Below are 20,310 nucleotides of genomic sequence, written 5' to 3'. Positions count from 1 at the left end.
AAGGAAGGAAGGAAGAAATGGCAAATGTAGCAAAATGTTTAAATTGGCAGATCTGAGAATCTCTGGGTGTTATGTATTGTTTTTGCAACTGTCCTGTGAGTTTGACGTTATTTCAAAATAGAAAGCTTAAGAGAAAAAAAAAGATGAGAAAGTTGAGTTTTCCCAATTAAAAAATGAGGAAACTGAGTCTCCAAGCAGTTGGGTAATTTACCCAAGGCACTCAAGTAATTAGCTTTGAATCCATAAACTCTACAACATAGTCTCTCTTCACTTTTGGAATGTCACCAAAAGGGCTAAGAGGTCTTTATATAGGGAAAGAAATGAATTCTTAATGGCTGTGATATTTTTCTTTTCTCTTCATCTTCCCTGCCATCTCCAATCATGTTTTGTTTTTGCAGTGAAGAAAAAATGACTGCTGCCCGCATTAGGAAATGTCACAAGTGTGGAACTGGCCTCATCAAATCTGAAGGCTGCAATCGCATGTCTTGTCGCTGTGGTGCCCAAATGTGCTACCTCTGTCGAGTGTCTATCAACGGCTATGACCATTTTTGCCAGCATCCTCGATCACCAGGAGCCCCTTGCCAGGAGTGTTCAAGATGCTCCCTCTGGACCGACCCCACTGTAAGTGAACGTGCGGCTGCCCATTGCTTTGGAGGTTAGGGGGAAGGATATAATGAAAAGAGATCGTATATATATGTAAGAAATTTTGACTCATGAAAAGATAGGAAATTACATAGAGGAAAATGGAGAAAGTAGACAGCAGCATGCTTATACAGTTTTATGGACAAATTCTTTCAACCCTTTAGGGAATAAAAATATTCCGTGCCATTTTAAGCTTTTAAAACATAATATTTGAAGGATACTTTCTTAATGTGTTTTTTTAAACCACCTATTTCAAAATAGTTGTTAGAATATATTTAATAGTGAAATACATGGATGCATCCCCAGTAGAGTCAGCTGTAAAACAGTCACCACTGTTTTTGATCTGCAACATCTAGTCAATAAGAGAGAATAAAATAAGAGATTAAATGTTAGAGACGGTGATAGCAAATTTTATTGGGTACTCACTATGTAACAGATGTTTTCTACTGTGCTGCTATGTAAAGAAAAAATTCATATATACCATTTAAAACTTGAAAATAGGCCAAAATAATCTATTAGAAAGCTATTAGAAGTAGTGGAAAGATGGCTGAATGCAAAATAAATATACAGACTACCATTCACAGTAGTGATAGAAATAATAAAGTATCCTAGAAATGAACTTTGACAAGGACTCCTTAGAATTATGAAGAAAACTATAAAACTCTATTGAAGACAGAGACTTGAACATATGGAGATCTATGCTTTTGTTCTTAGATAAGTTTTAATATTTTAAAGGTATCAATTCTCCTTAAATAATCACACAGTTCTGCGGTGATCTGGAAGTATAGCTATGCACTATGTGAGCAGACTTGTTTTACCAAATAATAAAATATTATAAAACCACAGGGGGTTAAAACATGTGTAAACATGAACTGCAGCTGCTTTTAGCTGACCCCATCAAGTAAGAAAGAGAAAAAGTGATTCACTGTAACAGTGAAGTTCAGCTACGGTGTGCACCAAAGCCTGGTGATGTGGTTCCTGGCCGAAGCAGGCCTGGCGATACAGTCCCTGCTCACCTTTGGCTTGGGACAAGTGAAGAAGCCTGGAGTAGTGGAGACATGTGCCTTCTCACTGAATAGGAGGGAAGACTTAGTATTACAGAGCGACCATCTCTCCAGAATAAACCAGAGATTGACAGTAATGCTTATCTGGATAAATAAATATTATGCTTGGTTAATCAAGAAGATTTTGAAAATGAGACTAGTTTTTACTGTAAAACTACATTGATCAAAACAGTATAGAAAAAATGATCACGGTGATGAATATACAACTTTGTGATGATATTGTAAGCCATTAATTATATGCTTTAGAAGGGCTGTATGTGTGTAAAAGTATCTCAATTAAAAAAAAATCACCTGACCATAAAAAAAAGTGTTAGCTAATACAAGATTAGACAAATAAATAAAAGGGGCAAAATAAAGACCAGAAACTGACCCATGAGAATTTAATATATGATAAAAACACCATTTCAAATCACTGAAGATATCACTAGTTCTTTTGTTTGTCCATTCGTAAATATCTAACATTGCCAGGACTGTTGTGAACAAAAAAAACAACAACCTTGTTCTCATGGAGCTTTCAGCCGCGTTAACAGTCTAGCAGAGTCCTTCGTGTCGGTCCCCACTAGGGAGGAAGTAAATAGTGCTGCCACAGGGAAGGACTGAATTGGCAGGGAGGAAGGGGGAGGTGCTCTAGGTAGAGTGATCTGGGAAAGATCTCTAGGAGGCAACATTTGCAATGAAACCTGCATGATGAGAAGATGCTAGATAGGCAGAAATGTGGCCTGTTTGAGAAACGGAAAGATGGCCAGTATGGCTGGAAGGTGGTAAGGCAGAGGGAACGAGGTTGGCCTGGTTCCAGGTCAGGATTTCACTCTAAGTGCAATGGGAAGCCGTGGCAGGGCTGTAGATAGGGATGTGATTTGACCTGATTTTGTTTTCATGACCGTTCTGGCTACCATATGGAGAGAGAGAGGACTGAAAAATAGTTTCAGTAACTATTTTTTAATAATGGCTAATCATTTGCAGAATAAGAAAATAAAGAAAATGACTTGAACAATCTTAGAGAAGGGGGAAGGTTCTTAACATTACATCAAGGCTAGACTAAAAATATGGAATTCTCTTTGGCAAAATATATACCGTACTCAAAGACAAAGGTAAATGAAAAATTGCGGAAAATGGTTGTGTTTTTTAATATACGTATACACATATGGACATATGTATATGTATATATGTGATATAGATAAATGTTCTCCATATGTAAAGAGTAATATGACCCATACCCCCCAGAGAACCTCTTTTGTTGCTCAGATGTGACCTGTCTCTCAGCCAATACAGCAAGCAAATGCACTGCCCTCCCCCTCTCTACGTGAGACACGACTCCCGGTAGATTAAACCTCCCTGGCAACGTGGGTCAGAAATCCTAGAATGAGCTGGGACTCAGCATCAAGGAACTGAGAAAACCTTCTCAACTCAAAAGGGGGAAGAGAGGAATGAGACAAAATAAAGTGTCAGTGGCTGAGAGATTTCAAACAGAATTGAGAGGTTATCCTGGAGGTTATTTTATGCATTATATAGCTATCCCATTTTTAGTTTAACATGTATTGGAGAGGCTAGAGGGAAGTGCCTGAAACTGTAGAGCTGTGTTCCGGTATCCATGTTTCTTTAAGATGATTGTATAATGATATAGCTTTCACAAAGTGCCTTTTTGATTGTGAAAACCTGTTCTGATGCTTCTTTTAGCTGTGATTTGGACAGATGAGTAAAAAATATGGGTTAAAAATAAATAATAGGGGAAACAAATGTTAAAATAAATTGGGTAGAGGGAAACACTAGTGGTCATTGAGAGGGAGGGGTAAGGGGTATGGGATGTATGAGTCTTTTCTTTTTGTTTCTTTTTCTGGAGTGTTGTAAATGTACTGAGAGATGATCATGGTGATGAATACACAACTGTGTGATGGTATTGTGAGCCATCAGTTGCACACCAAGTATGGAATGTTCATATATTAAGAATGTTCGTGTTGTATGTTGATTGGTTTTATTAATAAAAATTTTTTTTAAAAAGAGTAATGTGACTTGATAAGAGTCATATTATTCTTTATCACATTCCCATATTAGTAAGGATTGATTTGGCTGTGAATAATAGAAAGCCAAAAATAATAGTGCCTTAAACAAGATAAAAAGTTTATTTTTCCCTCGTGTGTATGTACAGAGGTGGCCACGTATGGGATAGCAGCTCTACCCCATGAACTCATCAAGAACCCAGTTAGTTCCAGCTATCTGCCTCTGCCATCCCTAGGGCGTGCCCTAGGGTCTCATGTGGCCACGGCCTAAAAAAGAGCTCTGGCTGGTATATCCACGTTCCACACAGCAGAAGAGGTCGAAGGGACAAAGAGCCTGCATGGCTGTTTCCTAAAGACTGTTTCCAGTAACTGCCAAAAGTCACTTTTTCTCCAAGCCCATTGGTCAGTCAAAACTTTATCACATGGCCTCGTTTTAGGTCATCATGGGGGCTCAGCAAAAAATCCCATTACTATGAAGGAAGGAAAGATGATATAATAGAGGGTCACCTCACAGTCTCTATGCTGCAACTGAAAAAAAATGGACAAGGAAAGTGAAAACTGAAGAATTGCAAGTAGGCCAAAAAGCTTATAAAAAGCCATTTGCTTTTCTTCCTAGCAATATTCTGTTGGAGTCGTGTCACAGCCACCCCCTAATGATCAGAGCATGCAAATGAAAAAGTCACCTGTCAGATTGGCAGATACATTTAAGATTGACAGTTGCCTTGTTGGTGAGGACACGGGGAAGCATATTCATATCCTCCTGGTGGGGATGTAAATGGGCATAGTGAGCAGTTAGGGAGTGCAAACCAGAAACTTTAATGTGTGTGCTCTTGCCCTAACAATTCCACTTACCAAAAATATGGATCGGTTTTAGTTTCCTGGGTTGCTCAAGCAAATTCCATGAAGTGGGTCGGTTTAACAACGGGAACTTATTCACTCATGGCTTTGAGGCCAGGAAGATGTCCAAATCAAGACATCATCAAGGTGATGCTTTCTCCCCAAAGACTGTGGTGTTCTGGGGCTGGCTTCGGCGGTCCTTTGTCCTTAGCTTGTTACCTGGCGAGGCCACCTCCTCCTCTTCCGAGTTCTGTTGATGTCCACCTACTGACTGCTCCTTCTGTGGCTATCTCTCTTTCTCTCTGAATTTCATTCCCTTATAAAGAACTCCATTAATAAAGAGCTGTGCTGATTGTACTGGATCATTCCTCAACTGAAGTAACCTCCTCAAAAGGTCCTCCTTACAATGGGTTCACACACACAAGAATGGACTAGGTTTCAGAACATGTTTTTCTGGGTATAGACTTCTCTAAATCACCATAATTTCATAAGGAGATAATTGGACAAGTTTACAGGGTGGGTCCACAGAACTGTTAAAATTATTTAAAATAGTATAAATTTAGAAACCATTTTCAGATATCTAAAAAGTAGGAGATATATTAAATACATTATTGTGTATGCTATTAGAATAGCATGCAGCAGTATATCCATATCTAAAGACATGGGAAATTTTTGACATAGAATACAAATAGCATTTATAGCTAAGGTCACAGACCCAGATTATCCCAGGGGCAGGCAGTAACATGACTGATTGTTGAATGTGAGGTAGGCCATATATAGAGACAGTAGGGTGTGGTGTGGACTATAGCAAATGGGAGTGTATTTGGTGACATTGCAGAGCTGCAGTATAGCTCCAGCAGATGATTGCCAGGGGGGTCTGCTCAGTTACCCCATCTTCAGACTTTTCTGGAGAAGCTGGAAATCTGTTTTTTACTGTGAACTTTTTTATGGACCGGCCATTAATCCAAATATTTTTAAAACACCACACAAACCAGTATTTGATATGCCAAAGAAAAGGTCTTATTAGCCACCAATCTTTGGCCTCTGGTGCAAAAAATATTCACCGTGCCTGGCTAGCAAAGATGCTTGGGTATGAGGGCAGCTGCTGGGCAGGGGGCAGCGGACAATCCTGGGTCCCCTAGCAGCCTTCAGCCCCGTGTTAAGGAAATGTTTCCTAGTCCTCCGAGCTACCCGTTTTCTGGGGAGCAGTGAGTTCTCGGTGGAGAATGACCGGTCAGGAATTTCCCATCATGGAACAGCCTCCTCACTGGGTGGAAAGTTGGGCTACGGGATCTCTAAGGAGTTGTTTCTGATTCCAAGCCCTGCCCTGTGGTGACTGAGGAAATATGTGAAGGAGATTTTTTTTAACCATAGAGACCTAGTCATCCTGTTGCTGGTTGAGGGTGCAGCCCACGGTGGGAATGGTGTTCCTCAAGGGGGTCTCCTCGGCCTTTTGCTGACACACTTCCCCCCTCCCCCAGCCTTTGTACTGCCCTCTTAGGCCACTTCCCACCCAGCTAGCAAATTGGAGGCCTTAGGAGCTTCATGAACAGCATGAGAAAAGGGGAGACTTTTTCTTTAGTCTTCCTCCGGCTGCATTTTGTTTCTCTAGAAACAGCGAGTAGGTGGGAGTTATCACATGAGGGAGGATGGTTTAACAGCCTGGCCTGTTCTCAGCACTGTTGGGGTTTTTTGTTTGTTTGTTTGTTTGTTTGTTTTTTCTTTTTCTTGCTCCTTCTGCCACCACTCTCTTTTTATCATGCATGAAATTGATTTTAAAGATTTCTAATGTTCTGTTGCCCTGTTTGGATGCTGTAAAATGCAACTAGTCTCCTTGTTTTCTTGTTGAATCATCTCAATTGAGAACGGTTCTGAATTTACTCAAAATAAAGTTTACAAAGGAAGGTCAGGCAAATACCTCCGATTTCCGCTGGTAGCCATAACCAGAGATTTTGTTCTATTTGTTTCATTCCCATCAAAACAGGTTCTTATGTCCTGAATCAGCCCAGTTTCCTTGATTCTCACCAGGATACCGATTGAATTCCAACCCAGCATCTGTTCCGGCTTCTGGGAACACAAAGCCATTCAGAGGTTCAGTGAGACAAAGCATGCACTGTCACCCAAGCCTGCCCTGTGGCTTAATGAGCCAGAAGGCAAGGAAGACTCTCTCTTTTGTCAGCTTGGGAGTTGGCCCCTCACGTCTGGAGAGAAGTTGCATTTTCATACTTAATGACTAGAGATTCCTTGGGCAACTGAACTAGCTCCATATTAGAGAGCTAAAATTGTGAACAGTTCTTTCTTTCTTTCTTAGTTTTCAAAAACAAGCCAAAAACATTTGACCACGAGTGTTATCAAACAAGATGTCTTTGTTGGGGGGGGGGGTTGGGGGGGGAGGGGGAGGTGGAAACAGAAAAGCAAACAGTCACAGCAAACCATAGTTTTCTGGTTCGGGGTCAGAATGTAAAGCCAAACCTAGATGCATAAATGAACAAGCATTAGTTTGCAAAAGGGAAAAGGTTTTCCTGGGACTTGACTGAATCCAAATATTCTAACCTCTTCTTTGTACATGCATGCAAAGTAAGGGGTTTAACAAGTTAGCTCTCCAGGGCTGTTGTAGAGGCCATGTCCAGAACAAATCGTGTGGCAGACTGGATTCTAGAAGCATGGCAAAATGCATAACAGCATTCCCTTTAAATACAATCCAAAGTTTGGGCTTGTCTTGGGTTTTGACTATGAGACACTAGAGAGAATTATTTCTGTACCTTTGTTTTTTGTACATAAGAGTTTAAAGCATGTTCAGTTCAATAAAACCCTAAGGCTTTTACAACCAGTTTGCAATTGGGTACCATTATCGCCTAACCATTTGGTTAGGGACATACTCTTCCCAGGCCTGCAGTAGATAGAACCTCGCTGGCAATTATGTCCATTAATATATTTAATTCCTATAACAGCTTCCAAGGTTGATGGCATCCCGATTTTGCAGGTGAGAAAACCTGCATAGCTTGTGGCCAGTCTGCAGAGGGAGCGCATTCCTCCCCAGCTCCGCCATCCTTTCCACATATCAGCCAAGGGCACCAGTCTCGCTTCTTCCCCAGGAGTGGGGGTTGGGGGGCTCAGCACTGCCCAGCCCCCATCATCCTTGTCCTTCCTGCCCAGTCGGGGCATAGGGAGGGTGCAGGGACCCTTGCACCCCTCACCTCAGTGGCCGGGGAAGGGATGTCGCATTCAGACAAGCTTCGAGCATTTAAATGAGGGCTGAGGAGAAGGGGGAAACCTGCCCAAGAGAGGGTCTCCAAACTTACGTTTTACACTAACTTTTGGTTTCAGCATTTTTTCCTTAACGTTTTAAGCTTATCTTCTACTGAGGAAAAAAGAATAGTAAGATGAACCCCATGTTGCCCCATCACCTGCCTGCCACAATTAGCAACTCTGTTGGCCTTAGCATTTTATCTCTAAGTCACTGTTTTCAATACCATTGTTTCTGCTTAAGAAAATTAGACAGAGAGCATGAGTGCCATCTTTGTACTGTCCTTGAAACTGAACCTGGTTTCTTCATTTTCCCCTTGTGGTCACCCAGTGCCATTGGGATCGTCATGGCCCCATTTGCAAACTTTGTGTCTTTTACAGTAATAGAGGGCGGGGGCAACGCTTTACCCGTTCTGCAGAAGAATGCGATTCAGAGAGATCAGTCATGTACCTGGGATCTTGAACTTGGTAAAATCAGGGTGCAAACCCAGGTCTTGGGAGCAAATGTCAGGTTCCTTCCAGGTCCCCAAGACCCCAAGAGAAGATGGCCTGAGAGGTCGCCACAGGGCCATGAACTACCACCCTCCCCATGGAGCCAGTGTAAATGGTGAGAAGGGGCCTGGCAGCTCCCCTGTCTAGAGAGCATACCCCAGATGGGGTTTGACGTCAGTAAGGAAGGTTGCCAAGGACTATAAGCAGCTTGATGGTCCCTTCTCTCCTGGCCAGTCAACACAGAAGGTCAGTGCAAGTCTTCAGCAAAGCAGGCGGACGGGCTGAGCCCTCGACCCTGACAGGAGTCAAAACATAGTTGCAATCCTCCTGCCTTGCATCACCCCACCCCTGCCCAGGATCCTCATGGAGGAGGGACCCTAGACAGAAAGGTATTTGGGTGCTGGACCACTTTGACCCTAGAAGATAGCTACAGAAGCTAACCAATGCCTATAAAATCTTCCCTTCCTCCTGCTGGACCATTCCAGCCCCCAGCTGCACAGCATATGTCATTCCAAACTGCACCTCACCCCTCTGCCCAGTCTCCTCCCCCCAGTTTCCTGTTGCAGAGGGACAGTTTTTTTGGGGGGGAGCAGTGTCTGGTATTGCTCAGGCGATCTGCAGCTAACCTGGGAATAATTTGAAACTAAATCTTCAGCTCTTTGGAATCCTTTCATGAAATCATTGTACGTTTATTAAGCACAGCTGTGGCCACACATGCTCTGGATCCCAGCCCCAGCCCAAGGCCCAAAATCACAGAAGGGGCAGCGGCAGTCAACTTGCAATTCCCAGTCACTTTTTAAAGGGAGAGAAAGTTAAAAGAAGGAAAGTTACCTGCCCTTCTCAGTGCTCAAAGGAGGCTGTGAGTAGGCTGGACACTGGTGATTAGAAATATTGGAGGAAAGCAGCTAAAGAGTAGTTCTAAAGCTGTGCCAAGTGCACAAATACGATTTTAGGAAACCACCAGCCTGTGGCTGATGATTAATGTGAGTATCTGATTTGTGAAATAATTTTTTTCCCCTTTTTAACCACTCAGTGTTTCTCTTCCTTCATTTCCTTCTGTCCAGACCCAGTAAGCTTTATTGCTGAAAGACAAGTTAAGGGGTCTTGGTTTGTTTTTGTGGGGGTTTTTGTTTTGTTTTGTTCTGTCTTTCTTCTTTGTTAAAACCTATCTGGTGAGTTCAACCTCACTTCCTCTCACCAATCAACTGGTGTTTCTCAAGAAGCTGGGCCTCTGCATCCCCTTGAAACTCTTGCTGGACTTTACCCCCTACCCGCCTCCACATGAAGCGAGTATGTCAGAGCTTTCTGCACAAGGCCCAGCACTTTCCATGTCCTGCTGAGCGCAGAGGAATTCAGTGAGAGAAAATAAAACCTTCGCCCCATCGTGATGCAGCCAGCTCACTTCTGTATTTTTTTTTCTTTTTTTTATATTTGTTTTGTTTTTGCTTTTTTTTTTTTTTTTGCTTTTTTTTCTCTCACTTCTGTATTTAAAGCTCTCTTCCAAAACTATTAGATGAGTGAGACTCCATTTCACATTTCTTCTTTAATCCTTGGCCTCAGCTCCATGTTTGGGGGACTGGTTCTGCATGCTCCTTTCATGGTCCCCAGTCTGTGTGGTCATGCTCCAGGTGTCCTCTGCCCAGAGGGCCATGGGCAGCAGTAGAAGGCACAGCCCTGCCTCTGCACTAGCCTGGAATTTCTTTATGCTTTTGAAACCCTACCTATCTTGGGACCTCTTGGCTCTCTCCCATATCCACCTAGCCTAGCTTATCAAAAAGGAACCATTCTGTGTGTCTGTTTGAAAGTTTTTGTTGAGGTCGGTGGGGGGCAGGGAGAGGCAAGAAAGGAACTTGATTCCGGTCTACTTGATCCCCCTTAAAAGCCCATGCAGTGGTCCAGGGCAAGCAGTGCCAGAGGGTACCTGCCACCTTCGGTGCTAATCACTTGGGCCTGTGGGGTGTCCATTCCAGCCAGTACAGATGCTGAGCCCTCCTGCTCTACTCCCACACTTCCCAGCTGACCAAGGCACACAAGGGTGCACAGGATGCTCAGGGGTTTCGGTTTAGCTTCCCAGTGGCTGTCAAGGACAGAGCAGTTGGAGGAACCAAATACCTCACTTTTGAGGCTCCTCTTGATTTAATCACTGTCTGGTCACCCCTGGGTCAGTAAGCCCAGACCTCGTGCTCCAGATTTCATTCCACACTATTGGGTAATCTTCACCAAGCCCATGCTCTCTGAACCTCCACTTCCCATGGGAATCCCTGCCTGCACCCACCCCACCCCACCCCACCCCCGCAGCTGGGGAAGAGACTGGGAAAGGAGGTATGAGTGAACTGCAGGAGTCTGCAGTTGTAAATGGGACCGCAGGTGTAGCATACAACCTTCTAGAATAGAATCTCACTGGGCTTTGAAAGTCCGGGTACGGATTCAGGAACAGCCAATGGGAAGTGAATCAAATGTTCCTGGTAGTTAACACTGGTGAGGAATTATGGGTGAGTTTCTTATTGTTGCTGTTTTGTTGTTTAGACTTTTTCTGCTAAAATTGCTTAAATGGATATATTTTATTTGAATTATTAGGGAAGGAAGTAATGATATTTTTCAGTGTGTGTGAAAACCACAAATGTGGTATTTTGTGTGTGGAAAGAAGAGGACAAAAAGATAAATTCTGTGGGCCCCCTGTGTTCGTCAAGTCATCTGGAATCTCCTGAGAAAATATGCGAAGCAAGGGCACTCTGAAACTTGCATTTCCATCCTCAAGATTGGCCCAAAACCATGGGCTGTGAGAACACTGCTTAGTTGCCACAGGGGGCTTCATGCCCGAGGGGAGTAGTCGCTGATGGGGTTTGCTTCGACCGTAGACCTTGGTCTCTAAGGGAGGCTTCTGGCACCAAAGGGAAGGTTTGGGGGCTCCGATGGGCTCTTCTTTCTCCAGCTGCTGGACAGATAAGCTGGAGACTGCCTAGCAGATTGTTCTGTGGGATGGCCTGTGTACTTCTGGGCAACTGAGCCCCAGAAAGTATGAATTATTCCCTAGAAATTTCCAGATTTCCAGGGAAGTGGCCCCTTTCTCTGCATTATTAGCTGTTCCTCTCCTCTTCTTCAGGTATTATGTTGGGTTGTGTTTTCCCTGGCCATCTTCTCTCTCTCTCTCTTTCTCTTCTATATATATATATATTTTTTTTTAATTGACAGACCAAAACAACATACAAACCTGAACATTCTTAACATACAAACATTCCATACATGGTGTACAATCAGTGGCTCGCAATATCATCACATAGTGGTATATTCATCACCATGATCATTTTTTAGGACATTTGCATCACGCCAGGAAAAGAAATAAAAAGAAAAAAGAAAAAAACTCATACATGCCATACCCCTTCCCCTCCCTCTCACTGACCGTGAGTATTTCCATCTACCCACTATATTTTAACCTTTGTTCCCCTATTTTTTTATACCTCTTACCACTCCCTTTCATTGATTACTAGAATTTCAGTTCGCTCAATTTATTTTAACATTTGTTCCTCCTATTATTTATTTATTTTTAATCCATATTTTTTACTCATCTGTCCATACCATAGATAAAAGCATCAGACGCAAGGTTTACACAATCACAAAGTCACGTTGCAAAAGCTGTATCATTATACAATCATCTTCAAGAAACGTGGCTACTGAAATACAGCTCTACAGTTTCAGGCACTTCCCTCTAGCTCTCTAATACACCTTAAACTCAAAAGGGGAAAGCCATATAAGGTGTAATAACCTCTAGAATAACTTCTCAACTGTTTGAAATCTCTCAGCCATTGACACTTTGTCTCATTTCACTCTTTCCCCTTTCGGTCAAAAAAAGTTTTCTCAGTCCCTTGATGCTGAGTCCCAGCTCATTCTAGAATTTCTGTCCCACGTTGCCAGGGAGGTTTACATCCCTGGGAGTCATGTCCCATGTAGAGAGGGGAAGGGCAGTGAGTTTGCTTGCTGTGTTGGCTGAGAGAGCATTAGGCCCGTCCATTTTCTCTTGATTCTTGTACTTAGTGGGAAAGAAGGGCTTCAGAGGAATTGAGCTCTGCCCATCACAGAGGAAAAGAACCCCCTCGTGTGTCACAGAGAATAGATGCACTCTTTCAAGAACAAAGCAGAAAGTAAAAATAACTGTTCTGACCCAGTGCTGAGGGCCAAGGGCAGACAAAGCTCAGGACTGCCCCACCACTGGCCGACGCTTGCCATGCTCTAGTGGTTTGTGTGGTTGAGAACTAGTGGTTAACCAGTAGTCAACTAGTGGTTAGGAGCGCAGGCTTTTAGACTGGCTGCCTAGCTTAGGTCTCACCATGCTTCTGTTTTCTCAGTTGTTTGGTGGAGAGTAGTTAGTTCCTAACTCCGAGAGTTGTTAGGAAGGTTAAATAAGTATGTGCGAAGGGCTGAGAAAAGGGCCTGGCATGTAGTCAGCTCCTGGTGAGTTCCAGCTAAAGTCGTGATTATCTCTGTGCTTGACACTTTACAGAAAAAAAAGTTGTCTGCTTCTCACAGCAGGCAGCTTTAGAAATGAAGAGGCTTCACTTCAGGTCTTAGCAGGTGGCACTAAAGTCAAAGCCCAGGTCTTGGAGCCCCAAGTTCTAGTTCTTCCCATCACTTTGGCCACCTCTGTTACAAAGCCACTTTAAGATAAAACTCAGGCCTGGGTTTCTTCCCCTTGACTCTTGGCCCCAGAAGGAAGGAGGGAGGTAAAGGTACAGAACGCCTGCTTCTGCAGTCCAGCCTGTTCACCTGCCCCTCTCATCTTCTTCCTTCCTCACGTTGTTCCCCCTCAGCAGCCTACATAAGTCCTGGATTTGCAAGCAGCAAGCCTTTTTTATACCACAAGTTATGGAGGTCAGGGGTTGCCTAGAATGTTTTCTGCAGGAATCCCCCTGCAAAAAGAACTCAACAGCCCCCATCTGTCACTTAGGCCCAGAACTATTTATTCTGATGAAGGGCCCATCTTCATGTTTAATCTCCGAGTCAAATCCTGAGCCAGCCTTAACTCTCAACCGGAGGAATTTCAACTGCTTGAGGGAAATTGTTCGAGAACGGAGCATCCACTCAAATGAAAAACCTTGCTCTCTGTCTCTGAGATCAAACAAGTTGGCTAAAAATGTACTTTCCAATATAAAAACTATACTGTAGTTCTTAATTACCAAACTCAGTACCGTGACTCCAACCAGTTGGAGAAAGTTAAAACCTGAAATGTCTCACCCATATTCTAAGTGCAACAGTTTACTCTTGATTTATGATAAAAATAATTCCTAAAAATAGTGGAGCACCAACATTTTGTAGTGATAAGCAGACTGCATTTTATTTAAATTCAAGGACACTGCCTAACGGGAAAGAAAGGGTTTCACGAAAAATGATCTTGAGTCCACTCTCCAAATCAGAAGAGAGTGATGAGAGCAAAGGAAGGAATCTGGAGAAAAAAATTTAAAAAAGGCTTCAGATGGCTTTCTTCACAAAGAAGAAACGTGAAGAATATAGCTTTACTTTCTCAGGACTCGCAGGCTCCTCCTGCTCTCCAGGAAGAACTTAGAAGTGGAAACCTGAGGCCCTCTGCAAGTTGGGGAAAGTTGACTGTCCTGCTCTCTAGAAGGCAGCAGGTCTTTTAGAAAGCTAAATGTACACACTCATGTGTGCAAGGACCCCAGGAGCTTTTGAATTTGTCACAGGTGACTTAGTATGGATAAAAATCAGGCTGCATCCTCTTGTGCCCACGGGGGAAGCCTCTCTTGTCCCTCCTGCTTCATGTTTCCCATCAGAAAGATCTTAAGCAAATCAGAAGGGAAGAGCAGGTTAGTCTTCAGTGCAATGAAATTACCCTGTAAGCCCACGTGGAATTCCAAACGGATGTCAGGTAACACTGTGTTCACCACACAGAAATAGCACCAGGAGGGGAGGCACCTGATCTGCCTTTCTCTCCATATCTCCGACAGCCAGCACGTATTTTCCAGTGAGAATGAGTGCCCACCAAAAGTTCACATCCAATAAGGGGCAGGACACAAGAACCTTCAAATTACCTTTTCTGTGGGTTTTCTCCAGGAAAATTGAGAGACCCTGTGGAGCAGTATAAAGATTTGTACTCGTGCCACCACCTTTTGAACAAGCTCTTTCTTCTTGGGTCACAGTTCTGAGCTCTACTGAAGTTAGGATGGATGGTTCCTAAGATCCCACCCAATGGCACTGGAGGCCCTGAGTATTACTTTGGAGTTCAGTAGGCAGAGGTGGGTAAGATAATGATGGTGTAATTAAAAGTTGCAACTAATAAAGGGCCCAAGTCAGGAGACCTGGCTTATGCATTCCATAAAGAAGTCATGGAAAGAAATGTGGGGGGATCTCCCAATCTGTACCACTTTCTCTTAGAACTTTTCATCTTTATAAATTCCCTGTCACTGCCTGTACTGTTTTGAAGCTATTATGTATCCCAGAAAAGCCATGTCCTTTAATCCTCATTTAGTATTGCTAGGTGGGATCTTTTTTATGGTTTCCATGGAGCTGTCTCTCCACCCATTCAAGGTGGGGTTTCTTACTGGAGCCCTTTAAGAGGGAAGCATTTTGGAAAAAGCTTTATAGCCAAGAGAACCCACACAGCTAGAGATCTTTTGGAGATACAGAAGGAGAACACTCCTGGAGAATCCTTATGAAATGAGAAGCCAGAGACCCCAGCAGACATTGCCATGCTTTTCCAGCTGACAGAGGTGTTCTGGACCATCAGCCTTTCTTGAATCAAGGTATCTGTCTCTGAAGCCTTAGTTTGGACATTTTAGTGCCTTAATACTGTAAACATGCAACTTAATAAATTCCTCTTTTTAAAAAATGTTCCATTTTTGGTATATTGCATTCTGGCAGCTTACAACCTAAAACACTTCCCCTTCGTAACTAATGCTCACTGTGTGCGGGTTCCTTCATGCACTTCAGCACTGTCAGTCCTTACAGCCACCCCTCGTGCCCATGCTGGATGTGTCCTGAGACTCAGGCATGTTCAGGGCTTGCCTAAGGTCACTGAGCTAAGAAGTGGAGAGCCACTACCCTCTTCCTGCTTTCCAGTTTTTCTTGATCACATTCCTGTTCTTTGTTCCCTTTCTTTTCTTTTTCTTTTTTTTTTTTTGCCTAAGCTCTCCCTTGGCAGCAAAAGGAAGAGGTTGCCAGCTCCTAATCCAAACAGAGTTGATCTTGACATTCATTTGGAGACCTTCAACTGTGTCCACCAAACCTGATGGAGTTATTGGAAACATTTGTGTTGCTTTGCTTAGTGCTTGCTTTGTAGAGTAGTAAATTTCCCTTTTCGGAGGGGTGGATGACCCTGGCTGGGGGTTTTCTGTAGAATTTGTAAGCATCGTATGAGAGATGGACAGGATGTCCATTGGGATTCCTCCCAGATTTATGAATCTCCAATATGCACGGACATTTCACACTTTGTGAAATGCATGATGGAAACTTAGCTCTGTCACCCTCAGCTCGGAGACCCCCTTCACCTTCCCTTATTCAGGCATCTGACCAGTTGAGGCTTCTTTTACTGAGAAAGACTTGGGAAGATGATCAGAATTTCCTCATGTCAGAGTTGGGAAGAAGAGATGATCTCAAAAGACCACATCATCCGGACTCCTCCTGTGACAGATGAGGCCTGGAGGACACAAGTCAGTGTAGTGGGGTCTCCCGCTGGTGCCAGCAGGGTCCATGGGCTCCAGGAACTCTGTTCTGACGTGGTCTTGTCCACCAGGCCAAGGGAGTGTGCTGCATAACAATTCACTCATTTCATCTGTGTGAAGTATTGTTTCATTGTTTAACCAAAATCGTAGAACTTTGTCTAGCACAGTTCTAGCACATAAGCTGCTGGAAAGCAATATGAACAGCTTTTTAGAAGGGAAATTTAATAAGTTACAAGTTTACAGTTCTAAGTCTATAAAAATGTCCAAACTCAGGCATCGAGGGAAAGATACCTTAATTCAAGGAAGGCCGATGGATCAGGAACACCTCTGTCAACTGGGTAGCCTCGGGACTGGTATCTGCTGGTCTCTTGCTCCTGGGCCCTGTTGCTTTCAGCCTCTGTTCCTGTGGGGGTTCCTCACTTTGCTTTTCGATCTCTTAGCTTCCCTTGGCTCTCCCCAGGTTCTAGCTTGCTTTACATCTCATGGCGACATCTGCTGGGCTCCAAGCATCTCAAAATATCCGTGTCTCTGTTCTCTGAGTGTCGCCATCTCTGTCAACTCTGTTCTGAAGTTTCTGTTGGGCCTGTTGGTTCTGGTGGCTCTAAAATTTTCTCCAAAATGATTCCCTCTTAAAAGGCTCCAGTAAGCAACCCGCCTTGAATGGGTGGAAACGCATCTCCATGAAAACCATCTAATCAAAGGTTACCACCCACAGTTGGGTAAGTCACATCTTCGTGGAAACAATAAAAACATCCCACTCAGCAATATTGAATGAGGATTAAAGAACTTGACTTTTCTGGGGTACAGAACAGATTCAAACCAGCACACACAGTGTAGGCATTCAGCACACATCTGTAAAGAAATCCATGACTCTTGAGTCATTAAAGGTTCTCAACTGTGTGGGAAAGTCACTGCTTGCTGCCTTGGCTGTGACATTGCCCTACCAAGTAAATGTGCTGGCGGACCATTGCTCAGTCCCGTTGTGGAGGCCATACTCTCCTCTGCTCCAAGGATTTCCAAGTGATATTTCTAGCTCATGGCCCCCCGACTTGTACCAGTCTTCCCATTCCCTACCCCGCATGGCCCTCTCCTCACCTCTCAGAAGTTTCAGGGATGTCGCCTGGCAGACAGAGCTTCAGATCAGTATGAAAAATCTAGAATAATCCCCAGTATGTTTATTCCAGCCCAGAGCAAAGAAACCTGAGCATCTGGTTAGGCCCTAAGGCCTTGGCTCAGGAAACATTTGCTTCTGTTGGGTTTCTTGCAATACTGAAACTGGCTCCTCCCCTCCTCCTACCACATTTGGAACTGCTTCTCTTCCCAGTGCTTCTTCCCAGTGCCTGAAGAAGCAGCTGAAAGACTGCAGGAAATGCAGCACAACTTCCTGCAACATGCCTTTCTCATTGACTCAGTTGGACTCAGTGCAGTTGTTACATTCTGGTGTTCTGTCACAGTGCCCTGTTACTGTTCCTTGCCTGAGCCGACCGCCATCACAGGCTGGACCCTAAGTCCTGCAGCTCTCAGCCCCATGCAAGGTGCTTCAGGACTGTTTGGGAGGTTTCCAGGAGCAGCTCTGCAGCTGGGCTGGAAAGAAATACCATCTTGTTTTTCCTTTTCAATCTAGTAAGTGTTCTTCCAGTCCCAGGGTAACCTGGGCAGCCACTTTCTAGGGTCACTGAGTACTGTTTACATGAAGCAAACATGCTGAGAGGTTGTCTGTCCCAGACAGCAGCCAGGCCTCCCACCGCAGAGCCGACCAGCCTGGTGGGGAGCGGAGCTGTGTGTGTGCACAGGCCCAGTGCAGCCCAGGGCTCCCCTGACTGCTTCCACCAGCCTGTGCTCTGGCTCCGCCCAGCTCCAGCCCCTGCACAGAAGGCCTGTGTGCCCAGAGGTGGTGGTGTCCAGACTGAAACTTTCTCAGGTCTACCGGCCCATCACACTCAGCCCTTCCCAAGCCCTTTCGTTATCAGTCTGCCTCCTTCAAGCTGTCAGAAGTTCTTCCTCTGCCTGCTGACAGCTCAGTGATCAAAGCAGGCTCTGCCCCACCCCCAGCGTGCCACACACAGCTTCTGCCTCCACTGCCCCCTCCTTTAAGATGGGCTGCTTCAGAGGAGCCCCAGTCCAAGTGACGCAGGAAGGAGGTGCACGAGGAGATGCATGGGACAGCGTGTGGGTTCAGGGCCCCACTCTAGGTGTCTCGAACCACACACTGGCTAAGCAGCAGCAGCCGACAGGCCCCCGTGTCAGGTGCACCCTAACACTCTGCCGAGTCTTTTGGAGAACAAGCTTACCCGTCTTGTTGCTTTTGTTTTAGGAAGATGATGAGAAGCTAATAGAGGAAATCCAAAAGGAGGCTGAAGAGGAGCAGAAGAGAAAGAACGGAGGCAAGTGCTTCCCCTGAGGATGTGCCCACAGCCCCACCCGCCACCTAGGTGCTCGTTCATGCCCCTCTTTCCCTACTGGGGCCTGCGGGGGCCACAGCATGAGCTCTGGAGAAGGGAGGAAGACAGAAGGGACAATCAGGGTGCTGGCTGGTGCCCTCCCTGGGGTCCTGGCACAGGTCAGATTGTCTGTGGGGCCTCAGTGCTGTCCTTTAGCTGTTCTCAGATGTGACTCCACCCAGGGGACCCCCACCCTCAGGGCCTGGCAGCAAGCTCCCTTAGGGAACAGCTGTCCAAGCTGTGGACATAGTTTTGGCACCTCCTCGATGGCAAGGGATCCCAAGGTGTAAGTTAGGAAGTAAATAGAAGCCAAACCTGACTGAACAGTTGGCAGACCCAGCTTGATTCTATTAAGGTTCGAAAAGGCATGAAATGGAATTTTTGTGAGTGACCCGTTAAGCCTCTAGCTCTATGGAAAGTTTCACACAGAAGTGCTCCTCTTCTGAGTCGGAGTAAATATGAGACATTCCAGGTGATTCGTGGAAGTATAACACCCGTCTGGGAGTTCGATTTTACCGCAACTGGTGGGTGTGCGCCCCAAGGTCAGGGTCCCCCTGGGTTCTGTCCCAGCCTCACGCTGCACTCGTTGCATCCGCATCCCTTTGCAGGCACGCCCGGGCTCCTGCGGGCTGGCCGCAGGTCCAGGCAGGTTTACACCTGGTCCAAGCCAGATTCAGGCAGAGCTCATCTTAACCTGGTTTTCTCCACTAAATCCCATCTTCTTTTCAGAGAACACCTTCAAACGCATTGGGCCTCCCTTGGAGAAGCCTCCAGAGAAAGTCCAGAGAATCGAAACCCTCCCGAGGCCCGTTCCCCAGAACCTGCACCAGCCACAGATCCCCGCCTACGCCTTCGTGCACCCACCATTCCCCCTGCCTCCTGTGAGGCCCATGTTCAACAATTTCCCCCTCAACATGGGCCCCGTCCCTGCGCCCTACGTGCCCCCGCTGCCCAACATGCGGGTCAACTATGACTTTGCCCCCATCAACGTCCCTCTGGAGCACAACCTGCCCATGCACTTCGGGCCCCAGCCACGGCACCGGTTCTGATGGTGCCATCTCCTCTGCCCTCCTGGGAGCCACGAAGCAATAGTGATTGGTTCCCTGGCTGGACAGAGATGAAGCAGCTTACTTGAACCCTCCCCTTCCACCCAAGGCAGATGGCTGCTGCTGCCTTCTAAGTCGAGAGGGCAGGTTTGTCCTTTGGAAGGACAGGACAGTTTTCTTCCCACTCCTTTCTCGGGGTGATCAGGCTCCGTGACACCGCTGTGGATGGAAGGCAGGCCGTGCATTTGGGTGCCCGCAGGGGACTGGCATGGCCCTGGCTCTGCCTGGGCTGAGGGGCTGGGGGTCTTGGCAGGACGGCTGCCTCCTGAAAGGTTTTGCTGGCTCTGAGGAGCCCCTGTGCAAGTCTCCCTGAGGGAGATTGGGAGAAAGTACTTGCTGGCATTACCCCATCCCCAAACGGGCAACAAAAAAGGCCCTGCCAGGAGAAGCCTCAGAATTGAAAACCACATAGGCCTTCCTTTACACAGCACAGAAAATCCCCAATAAAAATGATGTAATAAATAGCATTTGGAGAGAGGTGAGAGATTTAAACCATGGTTATGAGACCAGATTCTTCTTTCTGTCCCTCCCTCTCACCAAGGTTCACTGAAAAGTGATCAGCGACTGTCAGCTCCAGGCCTGGGGCAGTGCGTGTGGTTCCAGGACTTGGGCCCCTGCTCTTCTCCTTGGAGATGGGCCTTGGGGAGCCAGGCTGCTGTGAGTAGCCTCCTTGAGGGGCTCTCCTGTACACAAACTGGGAGCTACTGCTCTGGTCCCTCTCAAAGGCTTCGTTGGTCAAGAGGGAGCAGAGCACTGTCCACAGGCCATGTCCCTTCAGAGGTCATTGCTCTTGGACCGTCACAAAGACCAAAACC

At 45.5% G+C, this 20,310-nt stretch overlaps 1 protein-coding gene across 3 annotated transcripts in view; it reads left to right on the top strand.

The window, feature by feature from the left end:
• The window catches only part of RNF216 (ring finger protein 216), a 208,130-nt gene extending 188,168 nt beyond the window's left edge, over positions 1-19,962 (top strand). For all 3 annotated transcript variants that reach the window (XM_077140519.1, XM_077140517.1, XM_077140518.1), the window contains exons 15-17: positions 399-621; positions 18,263-18,332; positions 19,119-19,962. In XM_077140519.1, coding sequence (XP_076996634.1) covers positions 399-621; positions 18,263-18,332; positions 19,119-19,438 — 613 coding nt within the window. In that variant the 3' untranslated portion in view covers positions 19,439-19,962. The remainder of the gene's footprint in view (positions 1-398; positions 622-18,262; positions 18,333-19,118) is intronic.
• Positions 19,963-20,310: the final 348 nt, after the last annotated feature.

This window comes from Tamandua tetradactyla, chromosome 23, assembly GCF_023851605.1.
Source record: "Tamandua tetradactyla isolate mTamTet1 chromosome 23, mTamTet1.pri, whole genome shotgun sequence".
Taxonomy (NCBI): domain Eukaryota; kingdom Metazoa; phylum Chordata; class Mammalia; order Pilosa; family Myrmecophagidae; genus Tamandua; species Tamandua tetradactyla.
Note: the sequence above shows the minus strand (reverse complement) of the source record. Positions and strands in the feature narration are given on the sequence as shown.